The sequence below is a fragment of the Cyanistes caeruleus genome, chromosome 10 (genome assembly GCF_971803275.1).
Source record: "Cyanistes caeruleus chromosome 10, bCyaCae1.hap1.1, whole genome shotgun sequence".
Classification (NCBI taxonomy): Eukaryota; Metazoa; Chordata; class Aves; order Passeriformes; family Paridae; genus Cyanistes; species Cyanistes caeruleus.
The window spans coordinates 10,096,066-10,122,772 of NC_141710.1; the positions used below are offsets into that span (position 1 = coordinate 10,096,066).

A 26,707-nucleotide genomic window follows, 5' to 3' on the forward strand; every position below is an offset into this window, starting at 1 on the left:
TCCTCTAGACACGGTGAGCAATGACAACTAGATGTTCTGTGTAACACACAAATCACTTGCCTGCATATCCAGGTGCACAAATACATGTAGCATTTAGACCTTCACTGTCACAAGTGCCACCGTTCTGGCAGTTGATGTTAACACAAGGATCTTTGTATAATTCACAGTGCCTTCCTGAAAAGGAAAAATCAGTAATTGCCATTGACATGACTGATACTGGCAGCATGGAATCAGTACATATGACAATTTGACTTCACCTAGATGAGTGTGCAGACTCCAAGTCCTTCTGGGCTAATGATGCCATAACACTAAAGCCATGTGGTTTATGCTAGCTAAACTTTTTACACACGGGCCTCCTCTCTGCTCTTCCTACAGGCTGTGGGCTAGGAGAGGCTGGGAAATTTCCTTTTAGAAGAACTATTGGATGTCTGTGAAAAATCATATAATGAAACATAAATGGATCAGTTATCTAAAATTCTTCAGTAACATGTCTTGACTATTCATTTTATGTAATAACTTATTTAATAACATACATAAGCATTCTGATGCCTCTCATTACCTGTTGCCAGAAATGAAGAATATTACTGAGGTAATAAAAATAAATTTATTCAAATGTATAATTAAAAATAAGTAACTGGATGGCTCTACTTCATGCCACTACCTTCCTTCTTTTATGCTCAGTGTAGGCCTTGTGAGTCCAGCTGGTTTGCCTTGCTAAAGACAGTGCAAGCTGCACCTGGCATACAAAACATATAACACAGCATATTCCCACCTAGGGATGCGGAGAGAGACAGTAATGCCACTGCTACATGCATTATTTTCTTGTGGTCTATTGTTCAGATAAAACTTTATATATACATATATATATATACATTTTATATGTGTACACACACACACATACTCACTACAAACCTGCCAAAATAATTCTGCTGACATTTGCAGTGTTAGCAGCAAAAAGGCAGAGCACTCTAGTTGAGCATCCTGTGGGTGAGGACCAACAGAGGCAGCAGCCCACGGGTACCTGCTGGCACAAGCTCCAGCCCTGCCTAGCCCAGAGAGCTCTTGTCTGCCTGCCAGCCCAGGGCTGTGGAGGCAGAAGGGGCACTGCAGACAGGCAGGTCTGGGTGGTAGTGCCAAGACTGAGGCGTCTGATGGCCCACATGGTACCTTGAGCTGGTACCTCAGGTCTATGCACTGGTGCCACTGAACACCTCAGGTACCGCAATGATGGGAGCTCAGGGATCAGCAAAAGCTGCTTACAGCACCAGGTGCCCAGCTTTCATTTACAGCACCATGAGCTGTGCACACAGTGCTTCCAGCTGCACCGACAGGTCGGGTGAGAAGAGAACAACATTATGGTCAACATTATGGTTAAGTGCTGCTTAAACTGTCATGGAAAGCTGAGGGTCATTTCCTCCCCACCCTCTAAAATGATGAATTCTGTATCTATAGTCAAAGAGCATCATCAAAGTGCAATCAACAGCATGAAACACATATTTAGCCTCAAGCAGCTGTTAAATGAGAGTTACTTATCAGCACACATAAGGATTGATATGCTTAATGAGAAAATGCTGGAGCAATGTTCCTTAAAACAGTCATTCTGTGTAGAATATTTATTTATTTATTTGTAATCCTAATAGCTTATAAAATTACATTCAAAGAGTTCTCACAGCACGATTCAGCACTAAAAAAGTATCACTTTAGCCTTCCCCAGAAGGACTTGTCACAGACCACTGCTATGTGTTAATTTGTTTACAGCTGAAATCTACTGTGAGAGAAAAGATTTTGCATAACCAAACAAACACTCTTCTCATTTATTTTATAAATTACTTAAGAAATGCAAAAGATGGATTCCATTTGAACACAGATATAAGAATATCTGCAGTTAACATGGAAAAGCAGTCACAAACCTGCTACTCTCTCTGGGCTTTACAGTCTTCTAAATGAACAATGAAGATAAAATTTTTATTTCTACTCCTTTGTGCCAATCTATTTCAAATACTAATCTTTTACTATTATGTTTGTAGCTCACTTCATTGGAGAAAATAAAAAAAAAAATTTGAAAGTTCTCTATATGAAAGCTCCAACAACAACTAATTAAAAAGTCTATTTAATAGTTATGGTTTTTTTTAAAAAACTCATAACTTTATAGCATATCTTAAAAACAGGAGAAAAAATTACACCTGAAAAGAAGAGAGAAAATCCATTTGTGCCCACACCAGGACATGTATTCCTCACAGAGGAGCTAAATCTTAATTATTAATTTGAATAAAGTTTAAGGGATCAGGATCAATACTGAAGTTTGTCTCTGTTAATTTTACATGAGGGATATATTTCTGCTTGGGGTACGTATCTCTCTGTAACAGAACCTACCATAAAAAATGCAGAGAACAATTGCAAACTCCAGCCTACCTTCGTATTCAGCAAGGCACACACACTCGTAGCTGTTGACAAGGTCTCTGCAGGTGGCTCCGTTCTGGCAGGGTGCAGAGAGGCATTCATTATATTCCTCCTCACAGTAAAGGCCATGGTAACCTAAATCACACGAAGAAGAAACAAAAATAGTTATGAAACACTTTGCAGTAAAAATTAACAATTAGCACTATAGACCATGGGCAGATGTTTGCTAATTTAAATATACTGTGCAAACTGATGTATGTTAAGACACTGATTCCAAAGGCATCTGTTCCCCAGGTGAAAATTACCAAGAAAATATTGGAAGCACAATGTTTTGAGAGGATTCCCAGCTCCCGTGATAAACCACAATGAGGTGTAAGGATGAAGGCTGATGGCAGAGGCCAGGAGTAGCAACGTGAATATCCACACTCTGATTGTTAAAAGAAATACAGGAAAACTATCTCTCAGCTCCTTTGGATCCTTGCATCAAAGCCACTGTTCATCAAAGAGGTGATAATTGTATAACAGTAGTTAGAATGATTACATGTTTTGCATTAATGCTGTACAATGTCAAAGCGCTGTAGAAGCATTAAGGTACTTCCATCTTTACAGTATTCCAAGCTATAGGCAGGTATTATGGGCTGATTAGGTAAACATAGAAAGCAGAAGCAGAGAAAAGCTACACAGCCTGTTAACAGTCACTGAGTCATTTGTATTATGAGATAAGAAAGGAGGAGTTAATCCTCTTGAAAACAGCACTTTTCATTACTTAGTGTGCCACACAATCATTACTCTTAACAGTAGTTGAAATTGCAGACATAGTGTAGTCTGTGATATAATACCATACACTGGAACAGTGTTCATGTGCCTATAAAAGCTTGATTTCCTCATTACATAAAAAAAATTAGATGAACGAACATACAATGAATAAATACGCAATGGGCATGAATACAGATGCCAGGAAAAAGGCCTAAAGTACCAAGTGTAGATTCTGCAGTGTGATTTTTCTTCTTAAAGTAATCTTTAGTTAGTAACAAAACTCATAGATACAGAAGGAGGGTATCTTTCATAAACAAAGAACCAAAGAGAGGGGTATATTCTCATCTTAGTAAGTGGTAATCAATCTATATTCAGTATCCTGGTCTAAATTTTCCACAAAATTCTCATAGAATCATAGAAAATAGGACAAATATTCAGACACCATTTGCATTCACCCTCTCACTCCCTATTATGGATAATTCAAAACAAAATTTAAAAAAAATACAACTGTTAGTACTACTCAGAATTTATAGGCAATGCCATGGATTATGATTCTCAAAAAAAATTGTCCTTTCAGGAAACAGTTGGACTTATAAGGTACTGAGAAACATTTCTGAACCACTTTCTCCAAAGCTGTCAGCCAGGCAATAGAGAATTAATTATGCTAAATGTTATGGGTTTTCTTGCTAGCCTACAATGAAGTTTATCTGGTTTATGAGTATATGAAATATCCTTATGTGAGATCTGTAGCCAACATACAAACCACCAAAATCAGTCAGGAGAAACAGAAAGCAAAACAGATGGGAATTCCCAGTGTTTAACATGGTTGTAATTAGACACTCTCAGAAAAAAATGTTTTCCATTTCTCACCTTTCCAAGAGAACAAAGGGAATTTGTGACTGAATAGTTGTCTGGTTTCCAAAATCAATACGAACTATGGTATCACCTCCTCAGGCTGCAGCCAGCCCACGCTGCCAGACACTGCACACAGTCAGGGAAAGATGTTTTCTCTCTCCACGAGAGGGCAGGTCTCACCCACACACAATTTCACCCTCATCGTCCTCACCCTGGGGCCAGCAGCTTCCTTCTGCTGGAACTGCTGGGATGGAGAAAGTTCTGCTGTGGGACCACCTGAGGGAAAGGCATGCTTGTCCTCAGGGAGACAAGAGACCTTGTCATTCTCAATGAGCATTTCTCATTGTATTACTGCTTTTAAATTATACTGATATATAAATCCTGAAGTACACTGAATTCATATATAAAGACTACATAAATAATTTCTACATTTTTGTTGAAGAATTTAGATTGAAACAAAAGGATTTTTCATAAATAACTTCAGAGTAATGGATTCTAGTATAGTTGCTTCCTCTCTTTCTAGTAGTGTTATGATTCTGCTGCTTTTATGTTCATAGAAAGAGCCAAATACAGCTCCTTGCATCTTTTGTGCTCTGCAACATTTCTGTGGACATATTCAGAAAGAAAGAAAAAATACCTACATTAACAACACTTCTCCAGCTACTGTGTCCTGAATAGGATTAAAAAAAACTGCAGGAGGCATCTTGGCTTCAAAAAAGGGCAGCTTTCCCAGGTCACATGAAATTGGAAAAGCCTTCAGTAACAGAATCTTCATGAACTCAAGCAGAACCCGAAAATGAAGGTTCAATTCTAATGTGCTCTTTTCAGAGGAAAATTTCAGAGGAATGGACAAGGAATCTAAAAAAACCCTAAAACAGAGATAACCCTATGTAGCCCCTTTTCCCTCTAAGTGACCATTCCTCTGCTTCTGGTCTTTACAAAAGCAGAAACAGATTTGATGCTATTCTCCTCTTGATCCCCAAATTCTTCCTCCTCTTTCTTAAGCAACAGGAAGGGTGCCTTGAAGAGAGCAGGTTATTTTCTTGATGCCTTCTGGCATGGCCTTCAGTTACACGCTGAACTGCACTGACTTTGCACATGGCTGTAAAAAACTGCAGAAGGAGAAAATGGGAAAGGGAGCCCACAATCTGTGTCACACGGGCTGATGAGGAGAAGGCATGGGCTTTGTCAAAGCCTTCAAGAGCAAGAGATACAGCAGAGTAATCTCTCAAGAATATCTGCACTATCAGGTTAACAAAAGAAAGAGGCAAAAGCTTACTCTCCCTTTAGAAATCAATAAAGAACAAAGCTGAAATCTTTTTAGCCTTTTTAGACACTAACTCCTCAATAGCGATTCCCTGGGCTTATCCATACTTAACATTTCACCCAATCAAGGCAGCAGACATAAATCCTATCTTTATGGGAAGGCCTAATGGGGTACAGTGCAAAATAGCTCTAATTTTGCAGGGAACAGCATAGTTTCATATATATGGCTGTTCACTAACACAGAGTTGCAAGTTATATGGCCAGGAAATAAATGTGCTCAGTTAAAGTCTGAGCTTATACAACAATTAAGTAAGAGAAAGAGAGAAGAATGCTCCAGATGGCAGGAAGGTAGGAAGCCATGCTCACCAGCCATGGCCAGATTGCATGGAAGGTTGTCTTAATGTAGAAGTGGAAAAAAGATGAGGGAACAGAAGCAATAACAGGCTCAGAGAGAATCAAGAACTGGAATTAACCTAAAGTAACTTCTTCCAGAGCTCACATATCCTGCCCCAGTTACAAAATGTGGGAAGGGAAAAGACAGAGAAAAGAAAAATTGCAACTGCTGCAGACAAATGTTGCTCTGGACTCTGCTAAGGCACTAAAATAAACCTGTGCTCCTAGAATTATCTGTTAAGCTGCATGAGCAGTAAAATCAAGGGAACGTACTCCATGGTACTCCTTCTAAAGTTGCAGCCACTTTTTATGCCCTGCAGCACTTTTTCTGAAACTCCTCTTTTTTTTTTTTTTCAAATGTTCTATATATACCATCATATATATTTATATAGAGGGCAGGTGTTCATGTCTGTACATGTACTTTGCAGTATCAAAATCTATGTCTTTAAAAAACCCAAATCCAAAACTTTGCTGCGATATTAAGCCATGCAATTTCTAGCTACATTTCTCCACTTTGGACCAGGCACAATTAAAAATACTACATTAAATATTTGTATTTGAAATTTATAATGGTAGCCGTATTAAAACAATTGCATATATAGAGTGAAAAGTTTTAAGAAGAGAAAGAAGTTATTTTGGGATCCAGGGACTAAATAAACATTCTACAAACAGACACAAAGGGGTCCCACTAGTTTCACCAACCAGGCTCTAGATGAGAAATCCAACAAATAAGCACAAGAACTTTTATTATAATAAGTACTTTAATATGATGTAAGAAGTAAAAAATGACACAAACTCTAAATCTAATGTCCAAAGATTATATATCTCTTTGTTACCTGTAAAGGGCAAGGTGGTAAGTATTAATAACTAGGGTATGTAAGCATATAAAGATTTAGGGTAAGGTTTCATATGCAATTGAAAAGTCATACACACAGAAAAAAGTGCTTATGGTTGCATAGTCTTGGGAATTCCACAGAGCCCCTCAGCAGACATTTAAAATATGTTCAACTTGGAAATAACCTTTCCTTGCACTCTGGAAATAGGAACATTCAAAAGTATTAGACTGCTTTCCAAGTTAGCTTACACAAATTAGCTTCCCTCTACAAGCTATAAGATGAAAGCCCACAATGAAAGGCAACACACACACAAAAAATTTAGTACCAAATGTCTGGTTGCTCATGTTCTGCAAATTGTGCAGCTATGCAAGTATAACCACTATAATTTATCATTCTTCAAATCTGTACACTGGCCAAAAAAACAAGAAAGCCAAACTGCCTACCAAGCAAGGAGACTTGCACAGACCTTGGACTAATTGGAACAATTTAAAATTCCTCTCCATTTTAATTTTTGAGGCAGAAGTAACACAGATGAAAATCCAAAATCCAACTGACACTGTAAAACAGTGCATAAACAAAGGAAGGCGTTCAGATCATACACATAAGCAAAACTCTCAGGCACTTAGTTTCTGCATGAGAAAATTATATCCTCTGTAAAATACTTTTTTTTTTTTAAAAAAAAGAATATTGCATTCTAGAGCTCACAAAATTTAAGTGACAGATTTGAAAGTTTTTAAAACAGTTTTTCAGACATGTCAGATAATCAATACAGAAGAGAATTCTAAAATGTCATTTAACCTTTCCATTAAAATACTAAAAAAATATAATATGTAGGAATTCAGGGATATGTCAGAAAGCCTCGTATACCAAGAAGCCAGTGGTCTAGGAGCTAGCATAGTGATGCTGAGAGCTTGCAAGACATCCTCAAGGTCACACGGCAGAGACCATTTCTTTCCTGGTAATATCTTTATTAGTAACCCTCGATAATGCTAACCTCTACACAAATTTTATTCATTCACTTTACAAGTAATGTAACAGATTCTGTCAAAGTCTCTTCAGGCAAAACTGTAAATAGAATCCAGCTTCTTAATACACCAGAGACATAACTACATTACTTACCCACTCTAACAAACTGCTTTTTGATAGATATACCAAAAATGTATTAGGCTATGACTTGTAGTCATTACTTTAGTTTGGGTTTCTTTAGGAATTGCAACATCAAATCCTCAAGTTTAATTTCTCTTATCTGTCCTACACCAAATAATTACCCAGACCATGGGAAAGTGTATGTCACAGTGCCTCCTAAATGCTGATCTACACAGAAGTTGACTGCCATTTATCTATCATCCTTTTAACTCATGGGAAAATATCTGAAGATAATTGATTCAAATTCTGCTGCTATGACTTCATAAAAGCTCATAATGGTATGTTCATAACAATAAAAAGGCATAAAAGGTATAAAAGAATTAAACACTCTGTCTATCTCTATCTTGCTGCCACTTAGGTATAGTTCTTAAATGATCTTCTGAAGTAAATTACCCAAGTTTTTAAACTACTCACAGATTAATGACAAGCCACTTAATTTGGCCTCTAGTTCCACCTCTCTCTAAAGCAAGTAATGTTATTTTAAAAAGTGAAATTTACAGCAGCCTACAAAGTTTTTGGAAAAAAATTTGGGTTTTTTATTGTCATACATGGAGCAAAACAAAAGAGGTCAACTAAATAAGTGCCACGTATGGTCCTGGATGCAACCTCTAAAGCTTCTGCTCTCTGACTTTTAAAAGCATAAATATTGTTCAAATAAAAGGAAGTTTCCATAACAAGAGAGGTCTAAGACTACTTTTAAGTCCTGAGAGAGACAGAATAATTTTGAAAAAAACAAACCATGGAATTCTCATTAGGTTTAGGTGACAAAGTTCTGAAAAAAGGTTTTATTTGACCAAGAATATTTGACTAGCTTTTCTTTGTTTGAACTACAGGCAAAGAACATGCTGAAGAAGATTAAAACTTCCTTGGATTTATTGGAAAGAGAAGTGTCTAGTTTCTCCTACTATTAATGACAAGTGCTGTCAACAAATGCATTATAAGGTAACATTACTCTGGTATTGTCTGCATTTCACTGTCATATTTTTCTCCTTTATAAAAGAGTATGTGATTTAACTATAAATCTGTCAACTCCCAACAACAAATTTCCATAGCTTCTGGTGATTTGTGGGTACCTCCCAAAAAATTTCTAATGGTCCCTTTCATGTCTCTAAACAGCAGATAAATTTTGACACCACCTAAAAATGCTGGATTAGTAGATTTCAGTACAAAATCCCCATATTCACAAATATCCACAAATAGATTGGTAGGATAGATGCACATCCTGCAAACTGAGATGGAAGAGGTGAATAATTGTGACTGCTTTCTCACAAAACAAGGAAAAGCAGCAGAGAGAAGGCATTCTTCTGGAAGGAACATAGAACAGTGTGAATGTCACAGCAGAACTACTATCAAATATCACTCTTTATTTTATCCCTTGTACACTGGAAATTTGTTTTATCCTTAATTTCTTCAGTTTTCAAATTTATAGCCTTATGGGAACAGACTAAAAAAAATAGGTGCCAAAATTATTCAATTGAAAATAAAGATTGATGCTCACTCTCTAAGTGTTTAAACAGCAGAGGATGTGTAGCACTGGTTATCAGTGCTACTTCACCTACTAATTAACATTGCTAAAATTAATAAGCACCCAATATTCTGTTATATTGGTACAAGGATGAAAAAAATCTGGCGCTAAACCAGTTGCTATACAGACTCCATGACTGACTGTCGGGCTGTGCTGTCAAACAGTTCCCAGCTGAGTCTCCTCACTTGACTCACCTGAGCAGTCCTGCTGGATCTTCTCTAGAGAGACAATTTATGTAAACAGGGATGGCAGAACTAAATCCTTTGGAGGAACCAATATTTTTCCTTCTCTACCTTTTTCAGCCACCTTGTCTGTTTTTCCCTAATGATCAGTGTCACATTTTCCATTCTCTCTACCAAATTTTGTAATTCCAACAGTGCTGATGCCTTGCCTTAAGAAGATTTATCCTGCAGACTACAGTTTTGTAATACAGCTGTAGAGTTCACTCAAACCATATGGATCTCAGTGGGTATTTCAGTGCTCACTCTGCAATTTTTGGTTTTCCAAGTGCAATGTGTAGATTCCTATCATTACTCTAAACAGATAGAACATCTGCTCAATCTGTTTTATAGACTGAAAAGAAGAAAAGGAAGTAATTTTAAGCTATATGTGGAACCTAGATATAAAAATATTAGAAGATTTACAGAGCATGTAACTGTTGGTACAAACCAGGGATACAGAGGCATCTGTAGCTGGTTCCAACGCTGCGACAAATGCCGTGTGCACATGGATTCAGAGCACAGAAGTCAATCAGCTGAGCACATGTAGGTCCTGTAAATCCAGGACTACAGCTGCAGGAGAAGGCAAGTCTGTCTGCATAACAGGTTCCATTGTTCTGGCAGGGAGATGACGCACAAGGGTCTATTTTGTCCTCGCAAGTGGTTCCTAAAAACCCTGAAAGAAATAAAGGGGTTTGATAAGTAAGTATCCTGATATGCATACAATTTTAATAACTAAAGCACGTTAAAAGTCAGCCACTGAGCAATCTATATTCCTTTCTTTTTTAGTTCTGTGAATATTATAAAAATACAGATTTTTTACATAATAAACTCTAATTTTACCCATTAACGCTCTATGAAAAGAGATGCTTCAGCTGAAATCACACTATAAATGATTGGGGCAGTGAATTGCAAAAATATTTGCTGAAACTGACAGTGCTTATCTGTTTTCTGAGTGAATCTGGCTTGAAAAGCAGAAGAGATTTTTCTAACGATCAGGAGCTGGCTAGCCTAGAAAAAAAGAAAAAAGCCCAATCTGACCTATTTTTCCTGATTGTTAATGTGTATGTTAAATGTAACAACCTCTTAAACAGAATATGGGTTTATTGAGTTTCAATAATTTAAATAATATCTTTTACAAGAACAGTGTTCTCATTAACAGGAGAGACGATGATTTGTTGAAATAACACCATGCCAAAAATAGACAAGGAAAAGGATATTCTTTCAAGGGAACTTTTAATCAGATGTAGGAAAGAATAATGTTTTAATAAATTGCAGTAACTACAGCTTGAATCTATACATACACATACATCATATAAGTAGTAACAGAATGCTTGGTTATTGTATCCTAAAGCAAGTCAGAAAAGCATATTCAAATTCTAGAACCCTTCCAAATAAAAGAGCCAACTGTCCTTTCCATTCAATTATATATATTTTTTAATAAGTATTTGGTCCATTTGTACAGACCATCACTTTTCAGGCTTAGAATTCCCTGGAATATTACATTGTAAAAAAGCTCTTAGTATTACAGTAGAATAATAAACAAGGTGAGTAACCCACACAGAATATACTACAGGGATCTATTCAGAGAATTAACAAAACTTACATTAATGGAACTAAGAAAAGATGAGGAGGCCACAATTGCTCTTTGAGCTCCAGAAAAAGTAGGATTTTTTTTGGTCACAATTGGCAGCAGGATTTTAGGGGCGTCTTCAAAATATTAGGTGCTGGACAAATGACTTTCAACACCACATCTCCCTTAGATGTCCATAAGTCTTACATCAGAATTAAGGAATGAAAAACATGGAAAAAATCTAATTTACAAAAAGAAAAAAAAAAAGGCAACTAGAAAGATGGGAAAAAAGAAATAATCTACAGATTGGATTTATAAGTCTTGTCATACAAACTCTGCAACAGAGCAGGAGAGAAGAAAATCAGGTCTGGCAGGGCACAGATGAAGAACAAGCAAGAGCCTTCTGTCCTCCTCATTTTGCTATCCTATGGCTCCAATTGCTTCATGGGCTTTGTCAGGACCACCTGCTCACCAATGCTGAACAGAGAGAGCCTAAAAACAAATACTGCAGAACCCTATACTAGAGGTCCCTCCTGTAGATGATAACTAACATCAGAAACTGCAAAGAACAGAAACCCCAGGAGCAAGGATGTAATTCCTGCAACGGTTCACTGACAAATGAAGAAAGCCTGTAATGTTGTATTAAAATCTTGGTCAGATTTAAAAGACTCTGCAAAGACTTTGAACTATTACCAGGAGAAGATCACCCAATGAGTCCAGTGAAATCTCTCAAGTAACTCTGAAACCAGATTAAAAAGGATCAAGGAGATCTGGGGTCACACAATGACACTAATGCCGCTTCACTACAACCTTTGCAGTAATCTTCCCTCCAAAGAGGAGGTTACTGGCAGATGGTTAACGTTCCAAGTGACAAAGCACTTCAAGAACATATTCAGGTTTAAAATACACCAAAACATGTTGCCCTTGTGCTATCTTCGACTGAACTGTGAAATGCGTTTAGGTGATTCTGGAAGTTCAAATCTCAAGCATGAGTCAAATATCTGAGAATACTCAAAGCAGAAAATATGGAAATCTATTATTCTGGCATTTCTGAATGTGCATTTAAATCTATACCAGTCCAGTTGTTGAAAACAAATAATGCAAGTAATAACTATAAAAATCAAATTCAGAGGTGTATTGACTGAAAACAGAATCAAATTCCAGACAAAAAAAAACGTCATTGTTTATCTGCAGAAAAATATCCCCTGAACTGCTCCTCAACCAGCTAACATGGACCCAACCCTGCATGTAGGTCATTGTTGATATAAAAGGGACATGACTGAAATGCAAAGTCTAGTGGTAATTTGAAAGATCTGAATACAAAATTTACCAAGGAATAACACAGAAGGTAAAGGGGAAAGGCAATAATAGAAAATATTTATACTGGTAAAACACACAGTACAATGTCTATGATTACATGGATCAGGTCACTTGGCTAGTTGTCAAGTAGAACAACAGTCTTAAGTTTGGTGATATGCTTTATAAATTGCTACAGACCTTCAGGGCAGTGATAGAAAATAGATCAGAAATACATTTTCAGAGACAGAAAAGCTCCGAATAAAAGCGAAATTTTTCATCACAGTGGGATTTTAATTACTTGGTTGCTGAAAGCAAAAGAGCCATGTGCAAGTCAAGGAAGTCAAACATTTTCTGAAGACACCACAGAACTGTCTTTTATACAGCTTGTGAACAACTAACTTGTCTGATTGTTACATTAGACCCAATTCCAAGAATCACAAATATGTGAAAAATATATGTGAATGCTAGGGCTCAGGACTACAAAATCTTTAACTTTGAAATGCAGGGATAAGTACTAAAAGAAGTACAAGAAATTTACTATTTTCCCTATAGAAATTTGTGGGGAAATAGAAATAAATGGTATTTCATCAGAATTCTGTAAAGAGAAAAGAGTTACTAATCACAAGGATCAAGAAATCATTAAAACGCTGTAAGATTTTGATTGAAATTCACTTTAGCTAAGTCTTTCCTGATAAAGATGGATAGAGGCTTAACCCATTCAAGCATTAAGGAGAAGTCTATTAAAAATAAGAGCAATTTGGGAAGCTGCCAGGTAAAAACATTAGATCAGTGGAAAGTACCAGAAACTAAACAGCCATAAAAAATTTTAATTAACAACAAAATGTTCTTCAGATAAATTAAATTCTCTTATAGTAATATGAAGAATTTTGCATTCTGATCAGCAGTAACCTTGGGAAATCTTCCATATGCAACAGCTGTGTGACCCAGTTACCTATGATAGAGATCATAAATAGGTTTATTCTATGTAAACCTACAGAAGCTAGAATGACATCTGCAAGATGCATTAGAGAAAAAGGCTTTTACTTGAACAATGAAGGAGAAAAAATAGTGAAAACCTTGAAATTTAAAACTATTCTAAGTCTCAATAAATAACTTCTGTTCTCCCAGTCAATTAAGATGCATAGTGACAAAGTGCTTTTTCTAGCTGCTATTGCAAATCAACACACATGAATCACAACTTAGCATCCTTCTATAGCTGTCAACTCTATTTTCTAAACTACAGAAACCATAATAAGAGCATTCATAAATTTATTGCTTTCCAGTATTTTGAGAAATACCTGCAGATATTTCAGGACACTTCTGCTCAGTGTGTTGCCAGCGCTAGTTACCTGCAGCTACTCAAATCAAACTGTTAGAAGTAGCATAAATTCAATGCTAAAATGTGAATTTCAAGTAATCTATATATGCTAAACTCTTTATAATAACATTGTTTTCTCTCTGTCTTCTGTGATTCTAGGGGATGGCTGACATCCATTATTGCTGATGACCATTTTTCAAAAATATATTAACCCAAATTAAAATATTTCTGCCCCTTCTCTCCAAGCTGGTGACCTCCACATAGAGCATGTAGGAACAGTGCAAGAACTCAGGCCACTTTTATGGGGTTGGCCAGCTGAATGCAAGCTATTTTTATCAAAGATTAATGTTTTCCTATAACACTGAAGGCAGTTAATCTGTACTTAACATCAGGACATTAAACTTTCATGAAATAGAACTTCAGAAGCATCTTGCAACAAAAGTTTATTTCTTTATTATAACTGATCTGTACTTTGCTCATTACTGTCTGGCTTTGTTCTAAACCATCGTGCACTACTAAATTATTTGAATATTTTCGCATGATCAAAATTTACAAAGGGTCTCCAAACCTTTAAAATATGGAAAACAAATATATACACAAGCACCAAGTCTTTCATTCTATCTTATTTTACAAAATTTATGTCCAGAAGGAATACATTTCCTTACCACACAATCAGGCAATTTTCATACAGTTGGTTTTTTATTTTCTTTTTAACAAAGATTTCTGTGAATTTTTTAACTACATAAATAAGGATAACTTGCTTCAACGTTTCTAAAACATAGGTGGATTTATTTAATATTTTGTGTTCATTAATTTAATGTAATGACATTTATTTATTCCAACCAGGGTTTTTTTTTGGTTTCCCAATATTATTTATATATTTAGTTCTACTTCAGGGTATATTGGAAACACACGTAACTTCTCAGAAACTTCAAGAAAATGGAGTAACCAAATTTGTAAATTGATGAGCAGTACCCCAATCAGTATAAATAAAATCTATTAATGTTATTGTCAATACAATAATCTGTTATACACTACAATTAAGTGGAAGAAAATGAGAGGCCATATTTAAGAGTGATAATGATGGAATGATTCTGAATATAAATTTTAAATATTCATTGTCAGGTTGGCATGTTTACTATGTGTAGGGTTTTAGAATATCTAGAAGTTCCTTTGCATAAATCTTTTGAAGGTAATATTTACTAAATGTATGGTTTAGGACATAAAATTAATAAAGCAATCAAAGATCCCTACCCGATTGTAAGCAAGATCCAAACATTATTTTGACAGTAACAGTGTCAAAGTTTTAAACAAATTCATTGGTCTTTAGTATTGCATAAGTTTCTTCACTACAAATTCAAGTATAAAATCCAATTTTCACTTTAATACAGGTGCTTCAACAGCTTCAGATAACAGCATATTTTCTGACATATTTTGGATGTTAAAACCTACAGTGCATCCCACAGAAAATGGAATCTGTAAGCATAATGAAAGTTTCTTTACTAAAGGACTCTTAAGACAGTAAAATAGTCTAAAGAATCATCATGAATTGCTCATATCTGAGATAGGCTGCTTTTTCAGTGCCTCAGATCTGGCCTTCTGTCAGTTATCACGCTTTTTCATGAACCACAGATCTCATTTGTAAAAGAAATGCACAATCTCAAAATCATCCTTCATTGTTTCCATATCATTCCTTTATCTGCCATCTTTTTCCTTTCCTTGTGTGATACTTGCACATCTTCTTACCCTTTTCCAGGCCACATTATATCTGCAGACTGTAGTTCCTACACGAACACAAGCTCCTTGGTTATCTTTCTCCACTGTGCTGAATTAGCACTACAGAAAGAAAAGCCTTTTCTCAACAAGCGATTACTATTAAGCACAGCAGAATAGCAGCAGAGTAAGAGATCTCACTTAAATTAGAAAATTGGGGGTTGGTAGGCAAATTTGCAAGTTACTCCATCTGAAATTTTCAATTAACTACTCTTTGTTGTATTGACAAAAATTACTGAATCTCTTCAGAGATTAAAACCCAAACAAAAGCTCCCAAATTATGCCTCTGTGAAAGGATAACACATCAAAAGATGTAAGAATGATCAAGGGACAGTCATCAGTAAAATTAGACAATAAATTTTGTTAAATCAACTCTTTCTTTCCATCCACAAGATATCTGAATTCTTCAGCTCGCTGACATTAGACCTTCCAGAACAAAATGAAGAGGCAGTGACCTTTTTACATAGCATGCCCCTGAGGCTACTCTGGAGCATTAGATGGGCTCCTGCAAACAGGCTGTGCCACTTCAATGCCAACACTCTCCCTCACCACAGGTACAGGCCAGCTCTGAAACTTCATGGGAAGCACTCATGGCTCTTTGAACCAGCAGCAGCTATTAGGGAGTCAGGGAGAAGAAGCTTTGGGATTCCTCTTGAGTAATCACAGGCTGACACAAGAACAACCATGCACACAAGATGTCATTTGTTCCTACAAACCTAAGGATGATTCTCTTATGTCCAAGGAACTAATATAAAACTAGTCTTTCCAAGAGAAATAATCCTGGTCAGTCCAGAATGTGATTTCCAAAACATTTTATCCCCTCCGAAGGCTTTTTCTACACTGGAAGTAATTCAGGTCACTGTACAACACCTGATTTTAAAACGAGTTATAAGTGCATTTCAGAAAAGCCTTTTTTTGTTGTTGCTCCAGTGCTTTTGAAAACATTTATACCATGTGAGTATGTCAGACGTATACGTGAATAACCAGAGTAACAGCTTTTTCCCCAATTTCATCTTTGCTTTACAACACAGCTGTTCTCAGAAAGATGTAAATAATACTGGGGACTAGAACTGGTAACTCTGCATGGAAAGTTTCAGGATGATGATCCAAAAAAGCATGTTTGCTTTTCAAAAATCAACAAAACCTAGGAGCTGAAAGGTTCTTCTTGAAGTCACTAAGAAACAGGTTTAGCATTTTCTTTCCTCTGGAAGGGTCAAAAATTTGTGTCAAAACATTGTGTCTTTAAGGCAAGTCCAGAAACCATAAAAAACCTCAAGACTCTAAGCAGAAAATGGGCACAAGCTGGTAACACATGACAAAAACACATGTGCCAACAAAAAGACCAGAATACTAAGAAGGTGATACCAATGTGCCCAGAAGGAAAAAGAGCCATGTATACAGCCTAAACACTAAGACAGTGCAATAACCGCGCCAAAATTAAACTCAGAGCACAAAGCAGAAACAATTGGAAACTTATCAAACACAAATATGGATCAATGGAAAAGAAACAGAAGATAAATATTCAGGAAACAAAGCAGGCAACAAGACTGAGGAATCAAGTACCTCAGCGCAGAGGTATCCAGCCAGGAGCGCACAGAGCAGAGGCTCCAGTGGCTGGGCAATGCTGCAGCTACACCAGCTGCTGCGGTGGGAATTCCGCAGCCCGAGCAGCGGCACAGCGGGAAGCTCTCCCTGTCAGTCTCCTGAGGAGAGAGCTCCGCACGGAGCCGCAGGGGAGCTTTCTCTCTCCGGGGCTCCCCGCGGTGTGCGGCCCTGGCACGGGCAGCCGGTGCCTCGGCGGGAGCTGCTGCGGGCCAGGCCCGGCCCGGCCCCGCTCCCCTCACGGCCGCCTGGCCCTGGCTCGGGATCCCCGAGCCGGAGGGGGGCAGCCCCAGCCCCGCACGGTGCCCAGCGCTCGGCAGGGCACTGGGAGCTGCTGCCGGCACCACAGCACAGCCACGGCGCCTGGCACAGCCCAGCAGAGCTCCCCGGGGCCCTCAGGCCACCAGTGACCCTGGCAGCAGGAGGCAGGCTGAGGTATGATCAGCACATTCATTACCAGCAATCAGGAGCGAGCAGTTAATGAGCCACACACGGAAACACGTATGGCACACATAAAACAACCAAAAATCCCTGTAGCTGCTCTTCCCAGCGTTACTGGAAAGATCATTTCCTGCAGGGCATCCCTAAAGATTCTTGAATAGATTTCTTGAGAAAATTGCAAGTAAATTATTGACCAAGTCTAACATCTAATATTTTTCTCCTGAATTTCACTACTATTTATAAGGGAAACAATTTCCAAAAATTTTCCACGTGCAGGATCTGCACGGTTGTCAATACATCAGTCTGTGTTTCAAAAGCAATTAAGTGGTAAAGCATAACACTCTAGAAAAGCAAGGAATCTGCTGAAGAAACAACAAATAATCTTCATTATTAAGCAAGTAGATGTAATATTACCAGAGCAGTTTATCAAAGGCTTGCACCCTTAGAGCAAGCATTAAGGTGCTGGCAGAACAAAACCAACATCCACAGATCAAGGAAGGACAGAAGTATAATTAGTTCAAAGTTCTAATCTTAATTATAAATAACTAATAGGAGGCTTCATAATTGAAAGCTTCCACTCATGATAATTTTTTCATGCGCAATTTAGGGATCTGTCATTGCAGTCAGAACAGTGTTATGAAAGCACACTGGCATTGGGGTGTCCTTGTTTCACATTTAGAAGGTTTTACCAGTGTGAATGAGCGAGAAGCTTTCATGTCAAGAAAGTAATATGTCCAAACAAAAAGGAAAATTAATTAAAACTTTGGGGGGTTTAAATAATTCCTGTAGTTTTTACTTTTACACACATTTTAGCCAACCAGCCCATGTACAGAAATGTGCACATACTACAAGGGAGGCATCTTTTTCTCACACAATTAGTGGACAACATAAAAATCAGATCACACCCTGAGTCCCCTCAAATTCACCTTTCTCATCAGTATTGGAGCCTGATTGTATTGTAGAGCGAAAGAACATTTCTGCACCACATATACACCCATACATCCTGCTCCTGATTATACCAAGGTTTCTCATCTGGTTATATTTTCTGCTTACAATTACAAGCTAAGGCACAGTTTTAAAAACATTTAAATATACATATCTACATGTCAATAGAATTTAAAATTTAGAGTAAGTACACCCTGAAAAACAGCACTTTGTATGAGGTGCTAGAGATGTGTTTGCTGGTTACCTTCTGGGCACTGACAGCTGAATCCATTGAGGTGGGATGAGCAGGTCCCTCCATTCTGGCACGGCTGCTGGATGCAATGATCAATCTCTGACTGGCACAGCTCTCCAGTGTAGCCTACAAAACAGCTCACAATATTCAGAAGATGGAGCAAAAACAAGGGTTTACCACTAAACATGTTGCTTGACCGTCCAAATAGTACCATTACTTTTCTTAAACCAAATTAACCAATATAAGCAATAGAGGACAGTCTCTCATTTCTTATGATATTTCTAATTAAAACGTATGCTTTATGGGAGAAGCATAAAAAACCAGCAGAATTCCAGTCTACATCCCTTGTATTTTACCAACAGCAATATTCTGACATGACTAGTGACTTGGTCATAGATACTGGGTCCTCACTGGTACTCATATAACCAAAAAATAACCATTTTGGAATGGTTTTTAAATGCAACTTGAATCTCAAGTCAATAATCTTTAGCAAGACTTTAAACAGAACTTGACACTATGAATTATTTGTGCATATGCTGAATGACTGTCATTTGCTCCTACTTCTGGGCTTCAAAAAGAGTGTTTATTTTAAGTGGGAGCTGTGAAGAACTGCTCAGCACAGTTGCAAACTCTTCCAAATAAGCTTCCATAAGTTCACAAGCTACAGATTGTGTGTACTGTACTATTTGACCATAAGTTTGTTTTGTTCCATATGTCTGATGTCTGTAACACATCCCCAAAAAATGAACAAACTTAAAATACAATCTAAATTATTCTACACTCCATACCTAAATTTCATAAAAAATATCACACATTCCCCTTTTCTAATTTTCAATTACCTCCAAGAAAATATATTGGATGCATGACTGAAGAAAAAACTACAAGCTACACACAGACACATCGTATTTTTTTTAAAAGGAACCCTACAAAAACCTATGAATATCTTCCATAATGAGCCTATTTAACCAAGTGACTGGTGTTAAAGACTAGTAAACTATGACCAGATGAACACTGCTATGAAGAGGTATAGAAGAGAAAGACCCCAAGGTGACACAGAGGACATACATGGATAGGATTTAGCTGATGCAGGGGAGAAAAAGGAAAAAGGGGACAAATCCCCCTCAAATCAAACAATGGGGAGAGGGAGAATGCATAATTTTATTAAATAATTATTTTTAATGCAATCAAAATCAAAATTGGTATGCTTTTTGCATACAGTAAGACCCACACCTGTTTAAATTTATGATGTCACCATAAAATAGCTGTCAACACAGATTGTTAGAGCTGCAACAACACTACTACAGAAAAGCATCTATGAGACTTTCTGTGTACATTGCACTTTTATATACTATAGAGAGCTAAATTATAAAACCATTCTGTGCAATGCAAAACCTGGAAAAAGAAACTGGTGTATATTGTAAAATGATTCTATTAAATCACCTAAACTGGAGGGAAAAAATGAGGTTGAAAGCCAGAAATGTGGTCTTATATGTGGTCTTATATACCTCTTGACTGGGTTGAAGCACTTGGAGGGAGGGATCTTAGCTTCACTCTGGAAAACTAGTGGTTTTCTGCAATTCTAACTGGTCTCAAATTCGCATAAATTTTACAAAAGCAACAATGAAGTATTATAGAAGACTGCATCCACTGACTTCTTTCATCTATACACTTCACAGCTTTTTTAGTTTGCACATTCAGCTGATTATTTTTATGAATTGTAACACAGTATTGAATGTGCTAACATAATTTAAACATTCTTTTATCTTTGAACTGTTACCAAGTTTGGGAAGGTTCAAAATTACCCTGGAATTCAACATGTATCCAAAAGAATGTGGCACAAAGGCTGAAATGATTGTGCTGCTCTGAATCTTGCTGCAAGAATTGGACTTCCTGCAATCATCATTACAGCTTGCAGGAAAACTCATTAGAGAGACTATCTTATGACACATTTTTAAATATAGCCTATCTTATTACCACCTATAGTGCATGTTTTGTCCATCTGAAAGAGAATATGATTCAGGAATAGCATACCAAGTATGATGCAGGGACTAGAAATGAAAAGGTACTAAACAATCACCAGAGAAGGGGGGGAAAAAACAGGTTTTTGGTGAGATACACACTAAGAATTGTTACACCTCTGCATTTTGTAATGATACTTAACTTCATAAAATTTCCTTCTATCAGATTTTGGGAAACATAATTATATTCACATAGAAATGTTTCTGAAATTTGCATCTGAAAACATATAAGATAATTAAACTCTTAAATGCATTTTTTTTTATATTTTTCATATGAAATTAATATTTTTTAGAAATTCAAAGTTAAATGAAAACTTTGTTTTCAAAGTCAGTTTTCCAGACTGTTTTTTAGTGTGTGGACACAAATTTTGGTGGATAAAATGATTATGAGTAGAAACACAAACCACTGAAATTAGCAATGATTGAGACATTTGAATGACATTAGACATTTGATATTAAAAAAAATTATGAAAAATTATTTTAAAAAAAAACCAAAAAGCTAAACCTAAGCTTATGTGTGGTGGTCACAGAACACTTGTGAATAAAACACTGATAAAGAAAAAGCTGATGTAAATTAAATTTTGATCCTGTGTTTTTAGTAGGCAAAGTTCCACTAGTTATGATTAATTCCCTCATGGGGTTAAGGTTCAGACATGTGCTTTCAATGGCATTCTTCACCAGTGAAGAACCTTCCACGGCCCTTATGTTGTTGTTGTTGCATTTTCTGTCTGTTCTGGTATCAGAAGTTGCACAGCTCACTGCTCTGCAAAAATATATGCACTGAATGTCAAGCAAAGCTGCATTATTCAAGAATTCAAAACCTACCAGGCAGGCAGCTGCAGGTGAAATTGTTTCTGTCGTGTTTCTGTGCTACATCAGTGCAGGTTGCATTGTTCTGGCAAGGTTGGCTCTGACAGGCATCAAATTCCTCACACAGGGAACCCTTATATGCATCTTCACACTCACAAAAAAAAGTTGCCTAAAAACAAAGATGATATGTATTTCACAATAAATTTTCAAAGATGATATTTTCATTTAATACACTTCTGAACAAAGATGGCTAAGTTTTCCTGTTCATAATAACAGTAGTTGCCATAAATAGATCAACTGAACAAAGTTACTCCTTAAAATACTAAACCTGCACCAATTCTTCCGCTCAAATTTTTAATGATGTTGGGTCATTTCATCAAGACAAAAAGTCTGGGATCAGATCCATAATAGCTAAATCATTATGCATTTTTTCTTCCATTCCAGAAATTAGATTTATAGGCTGAAATAACTGTCAAAATCAATAATGTACAGATTTACTGCAAAAAAATCCTACTACAGATATGTACCGTTTACATGACAGGCTTCCAGAGTGGTACTTCAGCAGTAACACCCCCTTTCAATTCTGTTAAAATATGTCTTCTTCTTAGTGTATTCATTACCTTTTCCAATCTTTGCTGCTTAATAAAAATGAAGACCACTACACCTCTCAAAGGTTTAAAATACCTACAGAAGACATGCTATGGCACTTTTTTTTTGCTAATAAAATAATGAAAATCTGATTTAAAAACTCTTTAGGTGACTAAGATTGTCAGCGAGGTCTCCAACAAAAGCAGCAAGGAAAGCTCTCCTCTGCATTCAGACGCCATCTGAATCTTTGTTCCTTAAACACTAGATGGCAACATCACTCACTCTCATCTATTTCAAAGCCAGATCTTTAGTGCTGGAACACAGCTGTCCCATGCATGAACATTGGAATGCAAAGTGCAGAACACTCATGGAATGAGAAACAAAGAGATGGGGGCTTCTATTTTTGCTTGGTTTTACTTCATATGAATAAACATCTGTGACTTAAGTAGAAAATAATCATCTTCGCATAAATAAAAAACTTCACTCAGTAAACGCCAGATTTCACTCTTCCTAACAAATATCACGCTGGTAGAGTTGTACAAGGATAAATATGATACATTTTCAAAACTCAAAACCATGTTAATTATCAGGAGTGCCAGAAGCCCTTCTTAAGGGGGGCTTAAGGGGGGGCTACACATGTTCTGAAATTTACCCCAGCCTCTTCACAAAACAGCTCTGAATATCTCACACATCACCAATGACAGGTTTCCAAACAGGACTGTAGTTCAACAGAAAGGAAAGACAGGCAAGAAAAATAGAGTCAAAATTATTATATTCACATAGCACAGTAACTATCTTTAAAGATAATTCATGTGAGCTGTCTACAGAGACATAAGCAGCATGGCTCTGCCTGCATTAGAGGCTCATCGTTACGATGTAGGTATTAATACATTTAAACAATGCAACAATCAGTCATTGCTACAACAAGGATGGTGAAATAAGAAATTTAAAAATATTCAGAGAATATATCCAAGAATTTGATATAGGGATCAATTTACCATAAAGAATAGTTAACAAAATGGGGTTTGAAAGCTGCAAAAGAAAAGTATTGTAACACTTCAATCTGAAATTTCTAATGACAGGTAACAGTTCTGAGATCTGACAAGTTATTCTGCAGAGAAGATTAGGTTATCATCACTTACCCCTATAGATACTACTGTTTTTTCCTGAATAGATAATATGTACTAGTATATTTGAGGAAAATTGAGTTCAAGAAGCAGCTCCACACTGCCACTATGCTAGAATTAGTGTCACTAAGAACTCCAAAATTATCTACTATCAGTCAAGAGATCATCTGTGTATTTTACTTGATTAAGTGCAAATCTATCATATAATTTTGGATGGCAATAAAATATTTTTAATATAGTTTGCTATTATCTAACCTGTACCTGTATTATAAATAGAGCTGGTATATATTACTTTTTTTGCTATTCTAATTAGGAGAGAAATAAATCCCCTTTTTTACTAGCAAAGAAGTCTTTAAGGTGACCAGAACAAAACTAATGTCTACTCTCTCTTACTGAGACTTTCAGTATTTAGTACAACACATAGTGATTTACTACAATCTTTGAGCAAAATGTTGCATGATAATTACATACTTCAGAGCATACTGTACTTAGGAAAATAAGTCCATATGCAGGACAGCATACCTTCAGGTATCCATAAGGGGTTTTATAATCTGCCTTTTTACAGGTTATTATCAAATGGGTCTATCCCAAAGCTTCCAGCCCACACAGAAGTCACAGAAACCATTGCTGATCAATTTAATATATTATTTCTCAGTGCAGGCAGAGGCCAGATATTTGTGTGTAAATCTCATGGGTTCTAAATCTAGCAATAAAATTTCATATTTACACAGTCAGCCCATCCACATTTCATATGGGAACAGAGCAATCTGTGAGAGAAACAACCACTTATGTAAGCAAAACTGTGGCACTCACAATCAATGGATGGCCCAAGTTCACTTCAAAATCTTACATGAAATCGGAAATTCATACCAGAAAAATCTCTCCATTTTGGGTTAACATCAAAACTTTTCCATATACTGCTAACTTTTAACTCATCCTGGTATAAAGCTGAGTATATGAATGTGAGATTGGTATTTGTATTGTGATGATGCCAAGACCAGAGCTATACTTCTGACACATTCTGTTTCCCTTGTGGACAAGTGGCAAGCATGGCAGCAGAAAAGGTACAAAGCTCACACAAAGGAAGGAAAAGGCATCACTTGAGCTCAGCATTGCCTCACTTCACAGAACTCCAAGTGATGAATTTTGTGTTCCACTCAAAAGCAACAATAATTAAAAACAAAACTTTGCATTAGAACTTCGCTTCTCATAACCACACTCTATAAAAAGCATCTAGCTGAGTAGAAGTCAAGTTATAGATCAGCAAAGAATGAGTAAAAACTGGCCAAGACTCCCAGGTTAGACCAGAATTCATTTGTTTATAGTTATATGCACTCCATACATAACAGCAACCCCAGTGCTTATATCACTGCAGATTGTTAAATACATTTAAATTTCACAATAAGCAGATGTGTTCTTATATTCTTTTACATTCTACTAGATTTGAAATAAAACTATGAAGCACATAAAACCCCAAAGACATGGACCATTAATCTTCTTGGCACTGGAAGCAGTGACTACAGCCAGCAAAGCTCTGAGCTTGCTCATGGCATTGGGCCTTTTATGCATTCTTCTAAGAAGTTGCTTTGCATCCTGCAAGACTACATTGTGCAAAAGAGAATGAATTATGAATAAAAACAAACAGCAAATCACAAAGGGCGTATTTCAAATTTAAAGAAAATTAAAGTTTATGTTCTGCAAAAAGAAGTGCGTTGTGGGAAAGACACAATGGTTGTCAAGTGGAGTATGTCATTTTGGCAGCCGCTTGCTCCATCGTTAGGGAAATCATCAAGATATTTTAGAGCACATCTCACATAATCTGAGTTAAACAATGGCAAAATCATTCTACTTAATGAAATATGAAACTTCTATTTTTATCTTAAGCTGGGCATGAATCAGTTTCCTGGCGGAAGTTCTCTGATGCACCTAACAGGCTAAAGAGCAAGGAAAGCTCACGGATTTAGAAACACAGTACAGACAAAAAGACAACATGGCACTTTGAATCCCCCTGGAGTAGGAGGCTGGATATAAATTAACTTCATTTTGGTCGCTGCATTTGATGTTCTAGCAAGCTACCCCAGCCCAGCAGGTTCCTAGCACAGGTTTGATGGCATTTGAGAGGATAACTGGAAGCACTCCTGATTTGTTCAAGTTCTAGAAAACTCAGGAGTAGGTTGCAACAATAGAAATCAAATCTAATTCTCAGTTAATTTTACATTAATTCTAATGTAAAAATAGAAGCAACTGCATTGCTGAAGTTAAAATTTTATTTACAAATCATTAAATATATTTTATGGTCATATAAATATATTTACATTAATTAATATATTTTATTTTTTTTTAATGTTTAGACATATTGAGAATCCTGCTAATTCTTGATCTCTGCCATTAATTAATAGACATTCTTCAGAAGTGGATTTTGAAATGCTTTCTGTGTCCCACAGTTTCAGTCACAGGGTTCTGGTCAATTACAGCCTAGTGCATGTTATACCAAAAATACTGCCTTAATAATTTTTCCTGTTAATAGGTTCAGAGAAAGAATAGTGGAAAAATATGAACAATCCTAATTTTTTTCTATTCACTTGCCAGGAACAACAACACCCTGCATGTGCACAAGGCAGGGCTGTGCAGAACTCCCTGTTCTGGTTTTAACATATAAAGCTTCCAATGTCAAGATAACAGGTAGGAACATATAGATACTTTTATCTTTTTTTGAGTTAAATAATTGCTTCTCTTTCTTGCTATGAAGCCAATCTGTCTTTTTTAAAGAAAATTTTACTGTATTTGCTACCTCTTAAAAGATTAAAAACATGTGGATAATTATTAGAAGCCATATATGTTTTTACCTTAATACAAAAAAGCATTAGTTCTTCTGCGTAGATATAAGAAACAATTTATTTTTATTTTTTAATATGACATGCAACAAAAGAAAGAAATTAGAGTCATAAAATTGGACAAACAACATGAAAATATATGAAATGAGGCAATTTATCAAAAGATTTAATTCTCAAATTGACAAAAATATGGAAAAAACAATATTTTGATATGCTGTTATGCATCAAACTTGAACATATTATTTAAGTCAAATTCAAAACAATGAATTTATAGGATAAAATTTATAAATACAGTAAAGCACAAAACTAGACTATGAAACAGAATGCTGTATCTGAATGAATAATTTATTTGGATACTAGCCAGCTGGTACAGTAAAGTAGGATTTATTTCTAAATTCATCTTGCAATAATTATGTTCACACATCACCTCAAGCATTTTACAAAATTCATTTTTGAGAAATAAAACAGATAATTATTCCAGATGTTAGGACTGTCATGTATGTATAGATTACTGTGGCAATTTAATTATTGTTGTTACAATTCAAAACACCATCTTCTATCAAACATGCTTATTGAGAATTTAAATCAGAAAATGGTAGCAGATGAACTAAGGGTGAATTCACTCAATATGCCAAATTTTTTGTGCTCACAGCAGGCTCACAGCTGTTAATATTTACTGAACAGTTACTACTGCTTTTATCTCCCAAATGAATATTAATAAAACCAAAGATTAACTGTGCATATTTGTGCTG

General features: G+C 36.4%; 2 protein-coding genes across 6 annotated transcripts in view; one reads left to right on the top strand and one right to left on the bottom strand.

Annotated features, from left to right (window-relative positions):
* Nucleotides 1–26,707, bottom strand: part of DNER (delta/notch like EGF repeat containing) — a 112,832-nt gene that overhangs the window by 12,573 nt on the left and 73,552 nt on the right. For both annotated transcript variants that reach the window (XM_086844905.1, XM_086844904.1), the window contains 5 exons: nt 21,422–21,575; nt 18,591–18,704; nt 9,847–10,071; nt 2,413–2,535; nt 61–174 (listed from right to left, as the gene is read on the bottom strand). In XM_086844905.1, the coding sequence (XP_086701031.1) occupies nt 61–174; nt 2,413–2,535; nt 9,847–10,071; nt 18,591–18,704; nt 21,422–21,575 (730 nt within the window). The remainder of the gene's footprint in view (nt 1–60; nt 175–2,412; nt 2,536–9,846; nt 10,072–18,590; nt 18,705–21,421; nt 21,576–26,707) is intronic.
* LOC111933528 (uncharacterized) overlaps nt 16,927–26,707 on the top strand; it is a 40,220-nt gene continuing 30,439 nt past the window's right edge. For 2 of the 4 annotated variants that reach the window (XM_086844908.1, XM_086844909.1), the window contains exons 1-2: nt 16,927–17,395; nt 25,711–25,803. In XM_086844908.1, the coding sequence (XP_086701034.1) occupies nt 16,980–17,395; nt 25,711–25,780 (486 nt within the window). In that variant the 5' untranslated portion in view covers nt 16,927–16,979 and the 3' untranslated portion in view covers nt 25,781–25,803. Of the gene's footprint in view, nt 17,462–25,710; nt 25,804–26,707 lie in introns of all 4 variants that reach the window. The other 2 variants (XR_002866762.2, XR_015274719.1) reach the window with 2 other exon arrangements.